Source organism: Patella vulgata, chromosome 2 (assembly GCF_932274485.2).
Source record: "Patella vulgata chromosome 2, xgPatVulg1.2, whole genome shotgun sequence".
NCBI lineage: Eukaryota > Metazoa > Mollusca > Gastropoda > Patellidae > Patella > Patella vulgata.
In genome coordinates this window covers 53224750-53245437 of record NC_065880.2, presented here as the reverse complement: position 1 = coordinate 53245437, position 20688 = coordinate 53224750, and the positions used below count along the sequence as shown (strand labels likewise).

The window sequence follows — 20688 nt, the reverse complement described above, 5'->3', positions numbered from 1 at the left end:
CATTGAATTTTTATATACATCTAAGGCCAAAAACAAAACTCTTAAGACATGTTTTGATAATTTTTGCCTATACAGACATGTTTTCGTATAAAATTACATCAAAATTACTTATAATACACACCGATTACAGCCAAATGTTGAAATATATCAGCTAACATATGACTTACAATGAATTGTCTTTCAGGTCTCGGGCAACAAATGTATGGAACCAACATCTTTCCCATATTAAACAATAGATCTTTACTTATCAATTTTAAAACCAGTTTAAAGACACATATTTTCAAACAAGCCATTGAACATTTAGTCTACTATATGTATATTTATATTCATGTTATTTAGCCTACTACATTTTGGTTCTATATGTATATTAATATTCATGTTATCAAATTTTGATTTCATATTTTAACTTTTTACAGATTAATGTGACTTTAGTGACAAAATAATGGGGGAATATTCTAAATTGAAACAAAACAAAACAAACCAAACATAACATAGATCAAATGAATAAATGAAAGACTAATGTACAGATAAAATTACGATATCATGATAATCCTACCTAATCTTACGGTGTAAGTGTCCATATTATAGACTTCATTAGTCCACTTTCGACCAGAAGGTGGCCAGTTAGTATAAGCAGGGTTGGCACCAGACATGGTTATGACACTAGCAGTAGTAGTAGTATTACAGGTCTGCAAGGGTGATAGCAACATGCTTTAATATTATTTGATAGTTTGACAGTGTGAGTAAATGAAGGTGAACAAAATGTAGTGCAAAACTAAGTAGCAATGAAAGTTAGATAGTAGAGATGAAAAAGAGGGTAAGATATTATATTTTGCAGGTATTTACTTTTATTTGATTGCAGGACATGTACAGGTATCAATAATATTAGAAGTTATTATCTTTTGACATACAAAATTAAAAAAGAGGTAACATATCTGAACTGAGTTCGAACCCAAACGATTTGATGCACACAGACTAACGAAAATATGTATTTTTCGATTCATATATATTTAGTGTAAAATGCTTTTGGAGTCGTTCGATGACAGCAACCTACGAGCCGAGATAGATTACCTGCAAAATATTTTTCTGATTGTTTATTCTACTGGACTGTACATTCTATTATCAATCCCAATATATAACTAAATATGGTTTCTCTGTTCACAAATTTGAAGACTACTGAGTAGATATTACATTTTACTTTAAATACTGAAATGATATTTATTTTAGAGACTGGGCCAGACTAGTTAGATTTTATTACATAAAACACCCTTTTCGGGCAGCATGTAAATTATACATTACAGTCAGCATGGATGAAAAATACATAAAAAAAAAAATAAAAAAAAAAATGAATGAAAAATATTTAAAAAGTAGATGAAAGATATATAAAAGTGGATGAAATGTACATTTATATACATTGAGGCAGTATGTGCAAAATATAAACCAAAGTTTTGAATGTATGTCAATGTCGCTTAAACTAAACGCGAAGGTCTTTGAATTGTTGGTTATTTATTTATTTATTTTTTTTTTTTGGGGGGGGGGGTTATATAGAAGTGGGTGCCACATCCCTTATTTTGAAAGTCTGATGCACAAAGTTATGATGTAGTATTTATCTTTATCTGATTGGAGAATGCCCTACATTATTCAGAGAATGCCCTACATTATTTGCTCTTGATCAGACAGGAACTATCAAAATCGGTTTGCTATCGGATTCAATCTAAACTGCTTTCATTCAGTTTATTCTGAAACTCTAAAGGCATTATCACATGGAATAAGACAGGGTAACTGTCCCTGCCTCCTGTATTAATTAATTCAAGAGTAGTGATGTAAATTATTCTGAAAAATTTACCTTTCATATTGGTTTTTTGATTGCTCTTACTTATATAACTGAAGTACATGTATCCTTCAACAGTCACAACTAATTGTTTTAATAAGTAGAAAGTTGGAGACCTCGGTTATAGGCTACATCTAACACTTATAAAGGTGGGGTGTATATCAATAAAGTTGAAAATGTTTACCCGAAATCTTAAATAATGAATGCAAATATACTTAAAAGTCACAGGGTTATAAATTTTATCTCTTCCAATGATATTAATACCTAACACTAAAATTTTAAATCATATTCTTCATAAATCTTGAGGGATCTACCCCAAGTCACATTTTTATGGCATAACAACAAAACTGACATAGATGATGAATAGTTACCATTGTAATATTCATCATAAAATAGATTAGAACCAGGCTGATCAAGTCAATACTAAATTAATTATTTTATTGTAGAACATTATATCTAACTTATTGTACATGTACTTCTTGCAATGGAATTCATGTATTTTAGTACAATAAGTCATCACATGTGTTAATGATTTAAATTTAATCTTTCTAAAACAGTAAACACAGGTCAGTAAGATTTTATATGAACCTAATTCCACCCATAGAATTGTTATTTTTAAACAAAATATCATTACTCATTAGACTGGAATGTGATAAAATAATTCATAAAAGATCAGTTTGGAGAAAAATGATAGTCTTGAGATCAATAAGAGAAAAAGAAAGCATGGCTAAAAAGTTAATGAGAAGTTTCAAACACACACCACACCCTCTTCAATATACATGTAGGTCACGATATACAATTTCATTACTCTTATCATAACCTTAATACACAAATTGCTATGAGACACACTGTCCACCTTATTATTTAACTATATCTTTAGTTTCTTAACATATCTGCACTTGAAATGCAAAGCATTAAATTGTTATTTAAGATTGATTTACCAGGCCCACTGAATACAAAGCATGCTGACAACTACCTCCACCATCCTAACATTTTTCAGCTTATAAATACTCTGTTATGTATGAGGATTCAATTGTTAATTCAACCATGACTTCATGAATTATGATTATAATAAAATTTATATGAAAACCAACTATATAGCCAAAAATTATACACTATAGAAACCACATGTATGTGATGGTTTTAGATTGATTACAATCAATATCTCTCTGTAACATACATTACAATAACATTCAATAACAGTTCAAATTCATTAGATCAGTATATAAATGGAAATATAGATATGTCAGAAACGAAATAAAATGAAAGTTGATATTAAAATGTTACTTACGACCGGGTGGAGACTGTAAAGGAGCATAACGTTCTAAATGAATGGCATTTGCTTCCTCCATTTTGTTATTAAATTCACCACGAGAAGGCATGGTCTATTTTTAGCTCAAACATCCACTATAAGTATTATATATTCATCTCAAAGTATGAGTTAGAAACAATCCTTATCTATTACACTTCTTTACAACACTACCAAAAGGCTTCTCCTGGATATTCTTTATACAAAATATAGGCAGCCCTTATTACGCTAGCTACACCCTAACAATATGGGCCTGCGCATGTGTAGGTTAAAACTACCTGAACCTTATTGTTATGGTTGAATGTTCACTCACTATGACAGGTAAAAATGTGCTTGGGGCACTATTAAGGTTAACGAGATATCAAAACCAGAGTGTTATTAAGAGGTATCCCTCCCGTTAGGTGTCTGCTAACTATGAAGCCTTTAATAATCAACCAAAAGTAATGCCTAATAATAACACAGTTTTCTTTTGTATTTGTTTCATCACATTATAATGTCCTATTGGTATTATTACTAAAGCCAGATGCTAAAATATGACAAATCACAACTTCCATCCATGTATTTTATTATAAAACCAAGGTTTCGGTCAGATAATGAATGACAAATTTCTAAATAATACTAATAATAGTGCTTTTCTAAAACAAATTAAGTAAACCAATTTAGACTTTTAAAGAAATTAATTGCCAAAGAAATGTTTCAAATGTCTATATTTACCAGTTCAAGATTTTATGAAAACACCCAAACTAACAATATTGTCATTCATCCCTTCATGTACCCCTATCCATGACAGACCAAGCAGAGAGAGAAAGAAAGAGCTTAATGTCCACTCAATGCAAACTGTGACTATGTTAGCCTACATTATTTAAACAACTAGCTAGCGCATACATGTAGGGGTCTTTAGCAGTGGAAGAAAAGCTGAGGACACGTAGAAAACCTACAAGATTAGGCTGTAAACCCTATTCCAGGTCACATAGAAGTGCAATCTGATTAAAATACAGATCTACATTTCGTTTTGTTTTTTTTTATACGCCCACATTTTCATGTAGACATATATTGTCATTACCTCTGTCCGTCCGTCCACACTTTGTTTGTGGACACTCTACAGGTCCCGATTTTTATCCGATTCTGACGAAACTTGAAAAGTATATCTCCTTAAGATCTCAGTTCCTTTTAAATAGGCATGTATCAGACCGTAACTTCATGGATTATGGCCCCTGATTGTACAAAAATAGTGTTCCTTTAGTTCCCTTCAATATTCACGCATATCGGATCCATCTGTCTGTCCAAAATTTGTTTGTGGACACTCTACAGGTCACAATTCTTTTCCAATTTTGACAAAACTTGAAACATAGGTTTATCTCCAAAAGATCTAGGTTCCTTTCGATATTTACGCATATCGGATCGTAACTTCCTGAACTATGGCCCCTGATATTAAAAAAATTGTGTTTTTAGCTTGTGGTCCCACTAGAGGTCACAATTTTTATCCAATTAAACAAAAACGTTTGAATATACATGTATCACTGTTACACCATACTGTTGGTTAAGTGTGAATTTCATAAAAATCGGACAAAAACTGCCAGACAAAATGACCCCCCTTCTCAGGCAAATAGTGTAAAAATATGGTATATTAAGGTTGTGGACCCTCTAGAGGTCACAATTTTCATCTATTTTTGATGAAACTTGAAATACATGTTTATAACCCACTGATCTTGGTTCCTCTCGATATTCGCACATATCAGATACTAACTGCCTGAATTATGGCCCCTGATTGTACGAAAAATCGCCTTCTTAGCTAGTGATCCCTATCTAGTGGTCACAATTTTTATAAAATCTATAAAAACTTTCAAATATATCACCGTTACACCATAATGTTGATTGAGTCGAATTTCGTGAAAATCGGACCAAAAATGCCCGACAAAATATAACCTAAATATCAGACCATAACTTACTGGCTTATGGCCCCCTGATTGTACGAAATATGGCAATTTGTTTTGAGCTGGTTCTCTATCCATCTCTTGCTAAATATGATTATATCTTCCTGGCAACTGCTGGATTATACTTTCGATGGCCGCACTACATGAAGATCTGACCGGTTGTAGTGGAAAGTAGCATCCAGGGGTCATACGAGCGACTTTTGACCTTTATATGATGTCTGACATTTGATTACTACATAGGGATCTGGCCGGTCTTAGTGGGAGGTCCAGTCAGGGGTCATACAATCGGCTTTTGAACCTATGACATCAGACATTTGATTAATCAATCAGCATTGATGATTCAAGTGGGAAACCCATAGTTCTGTGCACCAAACGCCAAGAACTTGCCAAAACAGAGTGCTTCATTGGCTAATCCCTCACATAAACCAGAACACAGGATATATAACAACTCTTCCAGATCCTAGAGTAGTAAAGACAAGTAAAACTAAATTTCGAACTATAAAATACGAAATGAAATAGGATCTGTTTTAATCAGATTGGTAGAAGTGCGAATACCAAGCCAATTGACTCTAAATTTACGATCTAAAGCGTACATGTTAGACCATTCAACCACCCAATCTCCCACAAACGCAGTAAATCTAGTTTAGACTTTACAAATTGAACATTGTTGTGGCACAATGCTCACAATATTAAACAGCAGGATGAAGTTTAATGAAACTGTGCCATTATCAGTCGACAGCCAAAATTTACTCGTCAAAATACGAGGGCTGGGTGAAAAGTTCTCTGTGAAAGACCTGCATGAAGTCAATGGTTTCCATTTATTTTTCTACATGTTGCAAAGTCTGGATTTTCTTCACAGCTAACACAATGTCAATATTACCAGGAAAATTACTTAATTTTGTATTCTGGATGAAAGTGAGAATCCATGTCTCATCCATGGTTACAAATCTGACCAAAAAATTATCAAGATCTGCTTCAAATCGAATCAGATTGTCAAGAGCTTTGGCACCCATCTGGCAGAAACTTTTATCATTCCTAACTTGTTGGTGATAATAATAATAACTAGATCTGCAAAGCAGATATGAAAGCTTTCATATTTACAGTCACTTCATGTCACATGTCATGTCATGCTGTAAGTAAAATATTGCAAAAGCCTTATGGATTTTTCACATTTCAAGATGGTGGCACTACTGGTTCAATGGCAGACTTCACATTTTGTATATACATGTACATCAATCAGTACTTTCTTAGCTAGTACAGAAAAAAAAAATTCAAGGCAATCTGACCTATATTTCGTCGATTTTTTTTAAAACTTTGACCCTTCACTTCAAAAGGGGAGGTAATTTAGAAAATTTCTAATGCCATCTTTCAAGTTGTATCGGTTAGATCTATATACTAAATTTCATGAAAATCGTGTAACTATTAAAGAAGTTGTCAAGTTGGTCTCAACTTCCGATTCGAAATCACAGTGACGAATTAAATTGCAGATTTGAAGGAAATGTTTCAAGGTACTCGAGAGAAGAAAGAATTAGTAAAATTGATCAAATAGTGACAAAGTCACAGCAATGTAGGTCAAATGCATTCGTTCGTAAAATTCGGTGATTTCGGATTTTGAAAATATATTTAGCAAAAGCTACCACCCATTTTTGGGGGGGGTAGGTCAAAGTTTCAGAAAGATCCTATGGTTACATTCTGAGAAATACGATTTGCAGGAAACACACACAAAAAATAAAAAACAATAACTAGATCTGCAAAGCAGATATGAAAGCTTTCATATTCACAGTCACTTCCTGCCACATATAAAGAATCTGAACAAGAAAAAATAATCATTAAAATTCAACCCTGATCCCGGCTATCCAGAAATGTATTCAGGAGACGTATTCTCCAAACTATGGCCTATTGTTTTCATTTTCATGTCCGTTATCATAGGACAAAGTTTCAGAAAGATCCTATAGTTAGATTCTGAAAAATCTGATTTACAGGAAATGCACACAAAAAAAAAAATAAGAACTTCAGAAACAATAAGCTTTCATATGAAATATAACGCAGTGTTTAAAATGTGCAATACAACAATGAAGAAAAGAAAGAGGAGGAAATGTGATTTCATGTACATTGTTTATATCTCAACACAATTAGGTAATTATTATTATAACACTTCCCTTTATTAAGCATAGTAAATTATGGTGGCTGATTTAGGACACGCAAAACTAAGTCGAGCACTTGAGATACTAAGTCGAGCACTTGAGATACTTAAGTTGAGCACTCGAGTTAGTTAAGTCGAGCGCTCGAGACAGTTAAGTTGAGCGCTAGAGATAGTTAAGTTGAGCACTAGAGATACTAAGTCAGACGATCACGATAATACAAACGAACATGTCTCAACCGATGTTTTAAGCTGTATACATGTAATTTTGTGCATTATTTAATGATAAACTTGCAGAATAAAGATATTCATTTGTTCGTTTTTACAGCCCATCCAAAACTACAGTGACTGAGCGAATACCCCCACTCCCACTCCATCCCATGCTCCTCACCACCACTAAATATTTCCCGTTGTATAATTTACCCCCTTCCAAGTGGGAAGTATATCGCATGTTATTATACGAATCAATAATTGTATATTGGGCAGGCCTGATAAATGAGACGTACATGTACAGGTACATGTACTTTGACAAAGGGAACTAACTGCAGTTAGTTGCAAATATTGACTTAGATGTAATTGTAGATACTAGAATTATCTAACAACAGGCAGTGCAAAGGAGTGATGTTGAGCATAACTTGGAGGCCGACAACAGCAACTCATTTTAAAAATCTGAATTCTCACCTCCATCTTCATCATGACCATTCAGCATTTGCATTTTGACTTCATCTTCAATTGCTGCCATCACAACAATTCAGCATAAAGTACTCAACCACCATTAATTCTTCTATTTTAATTTTTTTCCAATAGATCTGCAATAAAAGAGTAGATTGCATGATTTAACATTTATGCCATGCTCTAGTGAAACAATAAATACTGACGTAAACTTGTAAAAGAATTATATTTGCAGTGTTTCGTATTATAGACATTTATAATGACAAAATCTATTTACCCAAGGCCTTCCTAAATCCTAAAGTGCAATAGGTGCATTTACATGTACTTCTACCTACACTCACTGGATGAGGACAGAATTCTGTGCCTACGTATGTTTGAAAACTATGGCATCTACATGTACATGTAACTATATTGACAATACAGTACTTTAAATGTTGAAGATATTAATTCAGTACTATGATCTCCACATAGAACTTTCATGGAAACTTAACTAGGGAGCAAACAATCAGTATGATAGAACAGAACTAATGCTAAATGCCACTAAAGGATTTAAATCAGTATGATGTGACAAGAAATCTAACCATCTACGAACAATTCTGAAATACTTTGCCTTACAAACAGACCGAAATACAACTATCCATTGTGAAGATTTACAGTAGCTACAATACATGTATATAAATAAGTAGTTGAAAATATGCATACATGTACACATGTACCTACATGTAGCCTTCATTCATCCAACTGCAGATGAATTTCCAGTATTTGGCAAGTTGAAGTGAAAAAACTGTACTCAATTACATGTATAAACATCCTAAACATGGTAAAATACAGAATGTACCAGTTTAAGCTCAACGAATAAAATATTATTAGTCACAATACCTGTACACCTGTTACATTTTACTGGATATATACATGTATCATAGTACCGATATATAATATAATTATATAGTACATATCAAACTAATGCAGAACATTGACAATGATCGAGGTCAACATATTAATTTATCTAAAACGATATAAAGCTAAATCAATTACACGCACAGAATTAATGTCAAATGTTTTTCTATTAGTTTGAGCTACCAAATTCCTGATTTAGTAATGTACAACATAAATGTTAGGCCAAGAATGTAAATCAGTGGTGAGGAGCCTCTGCAAGAGACCACTCCTGTTTGTTTACCAAAACAATAGTCATATTGTAGTCAATGGCTGGAATTACTTAAAAATAAGCTACAGTAATCAAGAGAAACTAGGTCATTTTGGAACTAACATATGGTACAATTTCATAGAGAAATATAATTTAGAAGAATTAAAAATTTATCAATCTACAATCAAATGTCAACATACTCATATTATAACACTATCAGTAAGTGCAGGGGAAACCCACCACACAACCAGCCATATGTAGAAATCCAGTAGACGTGGTACAAGGGTTAATCAGCGAACTGGATGTATGAGATGTGTTGTTGACGTTTGGGAAAGTAGGACGAGGGGAAATGTGTAGGGAGTGAAGTGCTGTAAAGGGATAGTTAGATGTATTATGAATGGTTAGAGTGGCTGTGGTGTTACGGTGAAATACTATGCCGCCACCGTAACACCACAGCTTTATGATTTGTTAGACAGGAGTGATGTAATGGGTGTCAACAACTGGGTATGCTGGTACCGTCGCAACGTAGCCGTGAAATATATATTGTGGGGGGGGGGAAGGGCGGAAACGGAAAAATATACAATGTTGACAGTATGTGCCAGGCATGAGGCTGCGCAGACCGAGCGGCAGCTCGATAGGGAGTGTGTGGGAGGGTCACCCTCATAAAAAATTTTTTTTTTAAATTTCAGTTTTCTGTAAGCAGTGAAAACACTATTTTGGCATTGTTTGCGGGGTTAAACCTAAAAATCACATTAATACACCTATTGCACGATATTGTGAAACTAGCTGACGAAGACAGCTCGGGCGGCGATTGTTCGACTCGGGGCTGCTCTGTCAGTATCTAACAAACGCATTTAGTTGGCGTACAACTTTTAAAAACCGAATGTCAGTATGGTATTTCTCACATAATTGGTTATCGCAAAAACAGAGTAAACTGAAAGCGAGTAATCTCGACTCAAACCTATAGTCTATAGCCTACTTACTACACACGTCACTAGGCTTCCTATATTATTGTTTGTGGACGGTTTACTACTCAGTGATAAGCCTGCGCCGCAAAAAGAGGTCTCGCCTTTTATTATTAGTATAATGACTTCCTCATGTGCGGCAGGTTAGTTTGCTTCTAAAAACACTGTTTTCCGTTCCAAAATATACAAAAGTAATTTTCTACCAGATGACAATGGTTATTTTCACCGAGACTAGATAATTTCTCTCGGTGTAAGGATATAGCTATGGATCAGTTCATACAAGGTCAATAAATCCGCGGTCACTTCGGGTCACACTGTTGAGAAAATAAACCGATGGGTTTGTTTAGTAGCAAATCGAGCGTGAATCAACTGAGTTTGTACTGAAAAATTTTTGAGTGATATGTATGAACTGTCTTCACACATTCGGTTTATAATTAGCGATACACAGGTACAGTGGCAAATGTTGTACTTCACAGACTGTTTACCTGCCAGTAAAAAAAACCTAAGAGTTCGCGCATAAAAATGCCCGAACGTACCAGGCGCCAGGTCATCCAGAAGATAAACAGGTGGACAGCACAAAAAAATACAGATCATGTATTACATAAAAACACTATCAGTTCACTGTACATAGTCCTGGACCCACTGTGAATCTGTGACACAAGATTAACTTCAATTGCCATGAAAACAATCTTATATCAAGGGATACATAAAAGGAAGCCACACTCCAATATTGTATACAAAATAAATGAAGTGCATGTAATCGACAAATTTAAGGCTTGAAACAATTTGGATGGATTAAGCACACCTGGGTCATTATATTTTATTCAAAATTCATCCATGGATGTAAAATGTATCATTATCTTCATGTGTTCAAAACAGCACAAGTTTGAAGTATGTCAAAGCATAGACTACATGTACCGGTAGAAATATTGGGTGGATGATGCATGGTTACTCTTGAAACCCATGTAATAATAATGTTTTATTCTACATGTATAACTACATGCAAATACAAGCAAATATCATAGAATACAGCCACTGAATACAGCCATGAATAACCTATGGTTGTATTCAATGACTTCTATACGTACTACTTTTGTCCAGAATGACGTCACTTTCAGAATTACATCAAAGTGTAATGACGCCAACACTAGCAACCACAATTTTTGTGAAAAAAGGGCGGAACCTATGATCAATTTTAACGTTGTTGGTGATTTTGTTTTTGATAATCTGGATGGTACAGTGTATTTTGAGATTTACATGTAGTTATAGAATAAAAACAGAATGCGGCAGGGATACACTTGAGTGAACCATTGAATAACCCGAGCGGTATTCATAATGGTCATTATATTTATATAGTACATACATGTACATCTATAATATGGAATCATCTTGTATACAATTTTAGTAGCTACAAAATTATTACTACTGTAATCATTTGAAATAATTAGGACATAGTTCTTTATATAAATACTGTTATAATTTTAGAGAATGCTTACTTACATGTACTGTATAAGCTTACATCAGAGATCACCTATAGGTATACAACATCCAAAAGTCAAATTTCAAGATCAAATGATTACAACACTAATAATAACATGCTCTTTTCCTTACCAACTCCTACATGTTTCATAAGAATAATCCAATTGTACATTGTTGTAAAGAATTTAAACAATGAAACTAGTGACATAAGGTTAAATAAGTGAGCAAAACTATTTGTGTAGGATAGATATTTGACCTATGACATAGGTTGGACACCTAGTATCTTTGCTAAAAAAAAGTGTGTACAAGTATACATATATGTTTCAGTTGACTGATTTTGGGAGTGTCAGCAAGTTTGTAAGAGTATGCTCACACTGATTACGCTTCCTAACCAAATTGTAATAATGTGGGTTTTGATACTGCAAGGAGTCAATTACAATACATTTCAGGAAATGTTTCTATAGCCTTTAAATTGTGCATAATTTCACTCCAAAACAAATGTTTAAACAAGTGTTTAAAAAAGATAAATCAATTTAATGAGATCAACAAAAAATTATGTTTATTCATCATAGAATCTTGTTGGTATTAATGGAGTAGGGTAGGATTCAGTCAATAATTTTGTTTAAACATAAGTTGCCATGCAACAAAATGGATGCCCACATTTTTGTTTCCAAGGAGTGGTTTATTGATTAATCATTGAAACACCACTATAACTCTCACTTTTATGACGTACTCGTACATGTATGCCAGTCTTTGATAGTCCAGTTGGTGCAGAAGGCTGGGGCATTAAATGCAATATCATCTGTTTTTCAACAGATTTGGACATGGAAATAATTGGTTCCATTTTGAAACAGTAGGACGTTAAACCCCATTTCATTTCATTTTCATTTCGGTTCCATTTTGTATCTAAGCTGACAAGAAAGTGCTCTAAATCCCATCTGTTAATGTAAGTTTTAAACCATCGGTTGCCAGGCAAGATATGGATAGGAAACAAGCTAAAAACAAAAGCAATTTTTCGTACAATTAGGTGTCATAATCCAGAAAGTTATGGTCTGAAATGTGCAAATATCGAAAGGAACTGAGATCTTCAGGATATAAAGATATATTTTAAGTTTCATCAAAATTGGATACAAAATTTGACCTCTAGAGGGTGCACAACCTTCGTATTACATACTTTTACACAATTTGCGTACAAAGAGCGACCATTTTGTCGGGCAGTTTCATTTCGAATTTTACAAATTCAAACTCAATCATCATCTGGGTGTAACGATGATATATTCAACCTTCATTATGGTGAAATAGTGATATATTTAAACAGTTTTTAAAATCGGATAAATATTGTGACCTCTAGAGAATCCACAAGTTGAAAAATACGATTTTTCTTACAACCAGGGGTCATAATCCATGAAGTTACCTTCCGATATGCGTGAATATCAAGAGGAACCAAGATCTTTGTGATATAAACATACATTTTAAGTTTTATCAAAATTGAAGAAAAATTGTGACTATTTGCGAACTAGGAGCGGCCATTTTGTCCGGCAGTTTCTGTTGGATTTTTTCAAAATTAGAACTCAACCCTCGCTGAGGTGCAACGGTGATATATTTAAAAGGTTTATAAAATTAAATACAAATTTGACTTCTGGAGGGTCCACAAGCTAAAGATAGGTTGCCAGACAACAAAACATTCGCCCACAGCAGCTAAATCGTCCGAGTGGTTGATAAGGCCAAGGGTGGCTGCATATTTATTCTTTTGTAGGTAATGGGGGGCATTTACAAGACAATTTCATACAGATCAGATTATAATTTTTGTCGTTTGAGGGTTCACAAGGTTCTACACCAGCGGCTGCCAGGCAGGATACGCCCACATTTTCGAGAGATGGATAGAGAACAAGCTAAAAAGAAAGCGATTTTTCGTACAATCAGGGGCCATAATTCAGGAAGTTACGGTCCGATATGCACGAATATCGAAAGGAACCGAGATCTTTGGATTATAAACTTACATTTCAAGTTTCAACAAAATCGGATAAAAATTGTGACCTCTATAGGGTCCACAATCTTGATATACCATATTTTTACACTAATTGAGAACGAACGGCGGCCATTTTGACTGTCAATTTTGGGGCGATTTTCACAAAATTCAAACTCAACTGTCCTTAGGGTGGAACGGTAATATAATAATACGTTTTTTTAAATCGGATAAAAATTATGACCTCTAATGGGTCTACAAGCTAAAAACATGATTTTTCGTACAATCAGGGGCAATAATTCAGGAAGTTACGGTCCGATATGGGCGAATATCGAAAGGAACTGAGATCTTTGGGTTATAAACTTACATCTCAAGTTTCAACAAAATCGGATAAAAATTGTGACCTCTATAGGGTCCACAACCTTGATATACCATATTTTTACGCTATTTGAGAACGAACGGTGGCCATTTTGTCTGTCAATTTTGGGCCGATTTTCATGAAATTCGAACTCATTCATCCTTAGGGTGTAACGGTGATATAATAATACGTTTTTTTAAATCGGATAAAAATTATGACCTCTATAGGGTCCACAAGCTAAAAACGTGATTTTTCATACAATCAGGGGCCATAATTCCGGAAGTTACGGTCCGATATGGGCGAATATCGAAAGGAACCAAGATCTTTGGGTTATAAACTTACATTTCAAGTTTCAACAAAATCTGATAAAAATTGTGACCTCTATAGGGTCCACAACCTTGATATACCATATTTTTACGCTATTTAAGAAAGAACGGTGGCCATTTTGTCTGTCAATTTTGGGCCGATTTTCATGAAATTCGAACTCATTCGTCCTTAGGGTGTAACGGTGATATAATAATACGTTTTTTTAAATCGGATAAAAATTATGACCTCTATAGGGTCCACAAGCTAAAAATGCGATTTTTCGTACAATCAGGGGCCATAATTCCGGAAGTCAAGGTCCGATATGCGCGAATATCGAAAGGAACCGAGATCTTTGGGTTATCAACTTACATTTCAAGTTTCAACAAAATCGGATAAAAATTTTGACCTCTATAGTGTCCACAAGCTAAAAACGTGATTTTTCGTACAAACAGGGGCCATAATCTATGAAGTTTCGATCCGATACATGCCAATATCGAAAGCAGCCGAGATATTTTGGAGATAAACCTATATTTCAAGTTTCGTCAAAATCGGATAAGAATTGTGACCTGTAGAGTGTCCACAAACAATTGTGGACAGACGGACGGACAGGGGCGACGGCATAATACGTCCACATGAAAATGTGGGCGTATAAAAATGAAACAAGTGCCATAACTCTGAAAGTAATTTATAGAAATTTTGAAAATTGACAGACTTTTTCGTTTTACTAATTTAAATAATGCATATAAATTTCATACAGATCGGATGATAACTTTTGTCATTCAAACGTTCATAAGGTTCACAAAGTAAAACAAGGGCCATAACTCTAGACATAATTGACGAAAATTGCGGAAATTCAATAGACTTCCGTTTCATAAATTTCATACAGATCAGCAGATAACTTTGGATGTTAGAGCGTTCACAAGGTGCAACAAAGTGAAACAAGCGCTATAACTCTAAAAGTAATAAACGGAAATTGCTAAAATTCAATAGGATTCTCCTTTTTACTAATCTAAATGACACATAAATTTCATACAGATCGGCAGATAACTTTAGATGTTATAGCGTTTACAAGGTGCAACAAAGTGAAACATGGGCCATAACTCTAGAAGTAATAAACAGAAATTGCTGAAATTCAATAGGATTCTTCGTTTCACTAATTCAAATAATGCATATATAATGGATGATAACTTTTGGTGTTCACAAGGTTCAATAAAGTCAAACAAGGGCCATAACTAACTAGGCTTCTTCATCTCACTAATGTGAACAACATATATTAATTTTAAAACAATCAGATCATAACTTTTGGCATTAAGAGCGTTCACAAGAAATTGTGGACGACGGACAGATGGACCGGCAGACGGACGGGGGAGCGGCAATATATACGTCCACATTTCCATGTGGGTGTATAAAAACGTTATTTTTTCAAACAGTTAGGGACCATAATCCAGGAAGTTACGTTCTGATATGCATGATTATCAAGAGGATCCAAGATCTTTGTGATATAAAAATACATTTCAAGTTTCATCAATATCGAATAACAATTGTGACGTCTAGAGGGTTCACAACCTCAAGGACACATGTACATACTTTTAGACTATAAATTTGCGTACAAGGAGCGGCCATTTTGTCCGGAAGTTTCGGTTGGATTTTTATGAATTTCAAACTCAACCTTCATTGAAGTGTAATGGTGATATGTTTAAACAGTTTTTAAAATTGAGTCCAAAATGTGACTTCTAGAAGGTCCACAAGCTAAAAACGTGATTTTTCGAACAATCAGAGGCCATTATCCAGGAAGTTACCGTCATATATGCGTGATTATCAACAGGAACCGTGATCTTTGTGATATAAACATAGGCCTAAATTTAAAATTTCATCAAAATGGGATCAGAATTGTGACTTTGGCTTTAGAGGGTCCACAACCTTGATATGATATACTTTTACACTATTTGCGTTCGAGGAGTGGCCATTTTGTCCGTCACAACCTTGATATGGTATACTTTTACACCATTTGCATTCGAGGAGCGGCCATTTTGTCCGTCAGTTTCTGCGTAACGGTGATATATTTAAACGTTTTTAAATCTGATAAAAATTATGGCTTCTAGAGGGACCACAAGCTAAAAACATGATTTTTCGTAAAATCAGGGCCATAATCCAGGAAGTAAGAGTCTGATATGCGCGAATATTGAAAGGAACTGAGATCTCTGGGTTATAAACATCTCAAGTTTCTTCAAAATTGAATATAAATTGTGACCTCTAGAGTGTCCACAAGCTCAAAACATGATTTTTCGTACAATCGGGGGCCATAATCCATGAAGTAACGGTCCAATACATGCCAATTTCGAAAGGAACCGAGATCTTTGCGAGATACATACCGGGGTATTTAAAGTTCAAATCGTCAAAATTGGATAAAAATTGTGACCTGTAGAGAGTGCACAAACAAATTGTGAACAGATGCACGGACGGACAGGGGCGACGACAATATACGTCCACATAAAAATGTGGGCGTATAAAAAAGTTTTTAGGGTACGCCAAGGCCTCTGCTGACCGATCCCTCAATCCGCTCCTGGTTTGTGTGGACTGCATAAGGTTGCGTGACTGAAATACTAGGCTACCGTCTAAGACAGTGCTGTGTGACTGCTATCCATCAATATCGCATGTGTGAGGTTTTTTTTAGATTTCTGGTAGGTCTGTTTATTGTGATCACAGAAAATTTCTATTGTTAATGTGTTATTGGTTTTTTGGCTTCTGAACACGTTTGGGGCTATTGTTAATAGCCTTGTGCATCAGTGTAGTGTCAACTGGTGAAGTGTGTGCCCTGTTTGGATTCTTACGTGTACCTGTGTAGTGACTGCCCATTTAGGTTCATAATTGAAGCCTTTCACATGTGTGTGTACCAAACCGTGGCCATGTCTAGGACTGTGCATATATATATCAAAATTCACACATGTTCAATCCCTCTGTGTTAGTAGTACATATTGGATTAGCCCCTGTAATTGCTTTAACGTAATTTTTGAGCACCAGTGCCTTAGATGTGGTCACCGCAGGCCCTTAGTTATGTTGGTCTTAACTCAGTTGCAGCTAGGCCCTGCTTGTGGTTACTAGACCTTCTTTGGAGAGATTTTGTTTCAGGTATTATCCGTGGAAGGTGTGAGTACCTAGGTATTTGTGCTGGACATCAATTGCCTAGGTACAGATGTTCATCAGTCTGGAAATACGAGTAAACATGGATTAGCAGAGTTCCTGTTAACCTCACAACTAAATAAGGATATTTTACCCATGTACATAATCGCGTGCCTATTTCTCTGTGTTGTACTACTTGTGTTTTTTTGGGGTTGATTGTAATAAAGTGTATGACCTTTAAAACTTTGTGATTGATCGAAACAAGATATATCCAGCTGGGGTTAAGAAATTAATTCGGGTTAAGGGATTGGATTGACAATTGCAAATAATCTGCACTGCCCTATTTTGAGAGTAGAGTGGCCATTGGTTGTCACAATATTGTTACATACATAATACATGTAGATAAGTTGTAGGCCTACTCTGGAAAGGTAATGATTCAGCATTTAAACCGTGTATATACTATATGTAGGCCTATGTCCTACATGTATTCCACAATATGCCCTTCTTTCTGAATCCCCCCACCCATTAACCAACACAATAACCATCTGATGCAAAATATAGAAATCATCAAAACATTTCTGACTAGTAGTAGTAGTAGTAGCCTACATGGCATGTTATCAGTATTCAGGTAGAAATTACTGTTGCTGTGGTGAGCAGTTCCATTTTACCGGTTACATTGTAACATTCCCGTTTTCTTTGTACAGTTTTTATTACCGTACATGTACTTATCAATGATAACTAGATCTATAGCTGAATATCATTATCATGATAAGCGTTGGCATTTGACTATAAAAACAAATTAACTTTATAATAGAAAACCTGCAGGTCTACCTACCTTTTCAGAAAAAATAGTAAAGCTATGTTACTTTGGGTTTATTACGCCTTCTACACAACTTCTGCAGACGCTGGTTCTGCTACCGGTTTGATAACACAACGCGCTATATATATATATATCATCATCTACAACATTGTATTGATTACAGTCGACAATGCATGTTTATTTACGTATATCAAACACACTAAAGTTCATAGTCTAAACCTTTTGGCAAATGTCCCTTTAAGCTTCTTAATTCGGAAAAGTATATTTACCTAGAAATTTGTCTTGACTAATTAACACCAACTTGATTTTACGGAACTTGGATGTATAGGCCTAAAACAATAGAAAGCAAACTTGTCGGTTTTCACGCCACCATACGGATGTTTGGTGGACCTGTAGGAGTTACCTCCCATATTATGACAACAGCCGTTTCGTTGAGTGATAAAAATATCAAATGAAAAAAAAATCTGCTATCAGAAAGAAATGAATTAGCTCTAATTATTCTGTTTTTCTTAGTCTGCAAGCCTTAATAATTATAAGTAAACCTTGAAAAAAAATCCGGGAGATTCATACTGCGGAGATTTGGCCGTTCAGAAAAATGAAAAAATGGCTCCAATTGAGTCCAATTGTCTTGTAAGTTGTAATTGTATACAAATAATACAATAACCATATCGAGATGTCAATACACAGGGCCGATTGTAGAAAACGCAGGGCCCAGTTTGGGAGGCCCGACTTTACAGGATATGAATACATGGCAGGATATGAATAACTTTAACTAGGTCTATATATTTATTTAAATGCTTTACTTCACAATTTTCGCTCATGATACCCCCACCCTAGTTCAGCTCTGAACGTATGTCTCATTACACAAACCCTGTACGTTCAGGGACTCTTCTATTGAATCCTTGTCGAAACTAAAATCGGCCCCAGTCAATTTTACTGGGAAACTTTTTACTGCTAAACGGTCGCGTGTCAGTCCCTGTGAGCGCCTGGACAATGCAACTGAACATCTTGGCGAGAAAATAAGACCTTGCTTACTTCGCAAAGTTGAGAAACTTCAGTCATTTATTTTTTTTTTTAATTATTGCTTTGCCTAGCCTAATTACAATAATTTAAATTCAACTTTACAAAGATTTCATTTTTTTTTCTCCCAGGCTTACTTAAATTTCGTTTCATCTTATATGGCCGAGTTCGTAAATTTGTGCGTCACCCTTTCAATGAAGACAGTGAAGGCCGTAAGAAGAGTGGGACGTATTTTTTAACAGCGTGTTGTGTCGCTCATACTGGATCTGGCGAGGTAAGCAAGGTCTTATTTTCTCACTAAGATGTTCAGTTACATTGTTCAGGCTCTAACAGGGACTGACACGCGACCGTTTAGCAGTAAAAAGTTGCCCAGTAAAATTGACTGGGAACGATTTTAGTTTCGACAAGGATTCAATAGAAGAGTCCCTGAACGTACAGGGTGAGTGTAATGAGACCTACGTTCAGAGCTGAACTACCCCCACCCGTTCTTTCTCATTAACTAGGCCTATAGCGACTCTTGTACAAATAAAAACAAAGCAAACACAATATTTACACGACAAACTTTAATTCCACAGAAAGATTCATCACACTTTATCATATATTTTATATTTCATGCCATATTTATATGCATGTGAAAACAATTTAACTGTATACGATGACTTAACTACAGATGTCAGATACTTTATTTCCTCGGGATTCAAATCCTTTTTAATTGGTAGTGAAATAGTTGAAACCATGTTTACCATATTGGCATCGAAAGTTACTTGATAGCTTCGCCCCTTACAAAAATTACCAATAAGATACGTAACGCTGTCTTTATGATTTCTTGTTATAAGAATTAAACAATTCTGGTGAAGATTCGTTATGTCAGGTTCTTCACCGAAACCATTTAAATTAGCATACATTGAGTTATAATTATAATATTGTGAATTGTTTTTATTAATGCAACATATTTGTTTAATTTTCTTGATATCATTCTTAAATTCTGCGCCATTTTGGTAAAGTTTGATAGTGAGATCTTTTATATTTGGATAACTCTTTACTTCTAATTCGATGTCATTGAAGCGATGTAATGTTCCATATCTGTCCATACTGACGACCAAATCAAAAAATATGTGCTTACGCCCATGCACACGGCCTACGCGCACATTGGTGAACATGTCACCGCTGAGATTGTTACAGAAGACGAAACTTTCGTTGCTTGGATCCTGCAGATGGTTGTTTATCAACCCAGTCGCGAATTCTGCAAATGCAACCTGGACAGAGTCGTTTGGATATGGAATGAACGTATTATCACAAATACAAAGTCCGGGTGGTTTGATGTTCAGATCTACACAACTTCGAGAAGGCATGTTCGGATTAATCAAAGAATGTCCCAATTTCGGATCCGATGTTAATACTTTGAAGTTTGAATCTTTCGTGAAACCGGGTACTCCCTTCATAATGTCTTGCAATGTAACGTGAAAGTCGCTTGAAGTTACGAGTCTATTGCTGTTAAATTTCAGAACGGAAATGACGTCTTCGCCAATAGTTGATCGTAGTCGTTTAGGGATAAGAAAATACATAAAAGGATTAGAAGACTGTGTCTGAAAAAATTGATTTGACAACATATTGAACTTAGATG

At 35.0% G+C, this 20688-nt stretch overlaps 1 protein-coding gene across 7 annotated transcripts in view; it reads right to left on the bottom strand.

Annotated features, from left to right (window-relative positions):
- The window catches only part of LOC126812352 (anoctamin-4), a 70326-nt gene extending 51918 nt beyond the window's left edge, over positions 1 to 18408 (bottom strand). For 2 of the 7 annotated variants that reach the window (XM_056099234.1, XM_056099236.1), the window contains exons 1-2: positions 18314 to 18408; positions 7896 to 8023 (exon numbers count right to left, since the gene is read on the bottom strand). In XM_056099234.1, the coding sequence (XP_055955209.1) occupies positions 7896 to 7956 (61 nt within the window). In that variant the 5' untranslated portion in view covers positions 7957 to 8023; positions 18314 to 18408. Of the gene's footprint in view, positions 1 to 3122; positions 3405 to 7895; positions 8024 to 8606; positions 8625 to 18313 lie in introns of those variants that run through there. The other 5 variants (XM_050538718.1, XM_056099233.1, XM_050538719.1 and 2 more) reach the window with 3 other exon arrangements.
- Positions 18409 to 20688: the final 2280 nt, after the last annotated feature.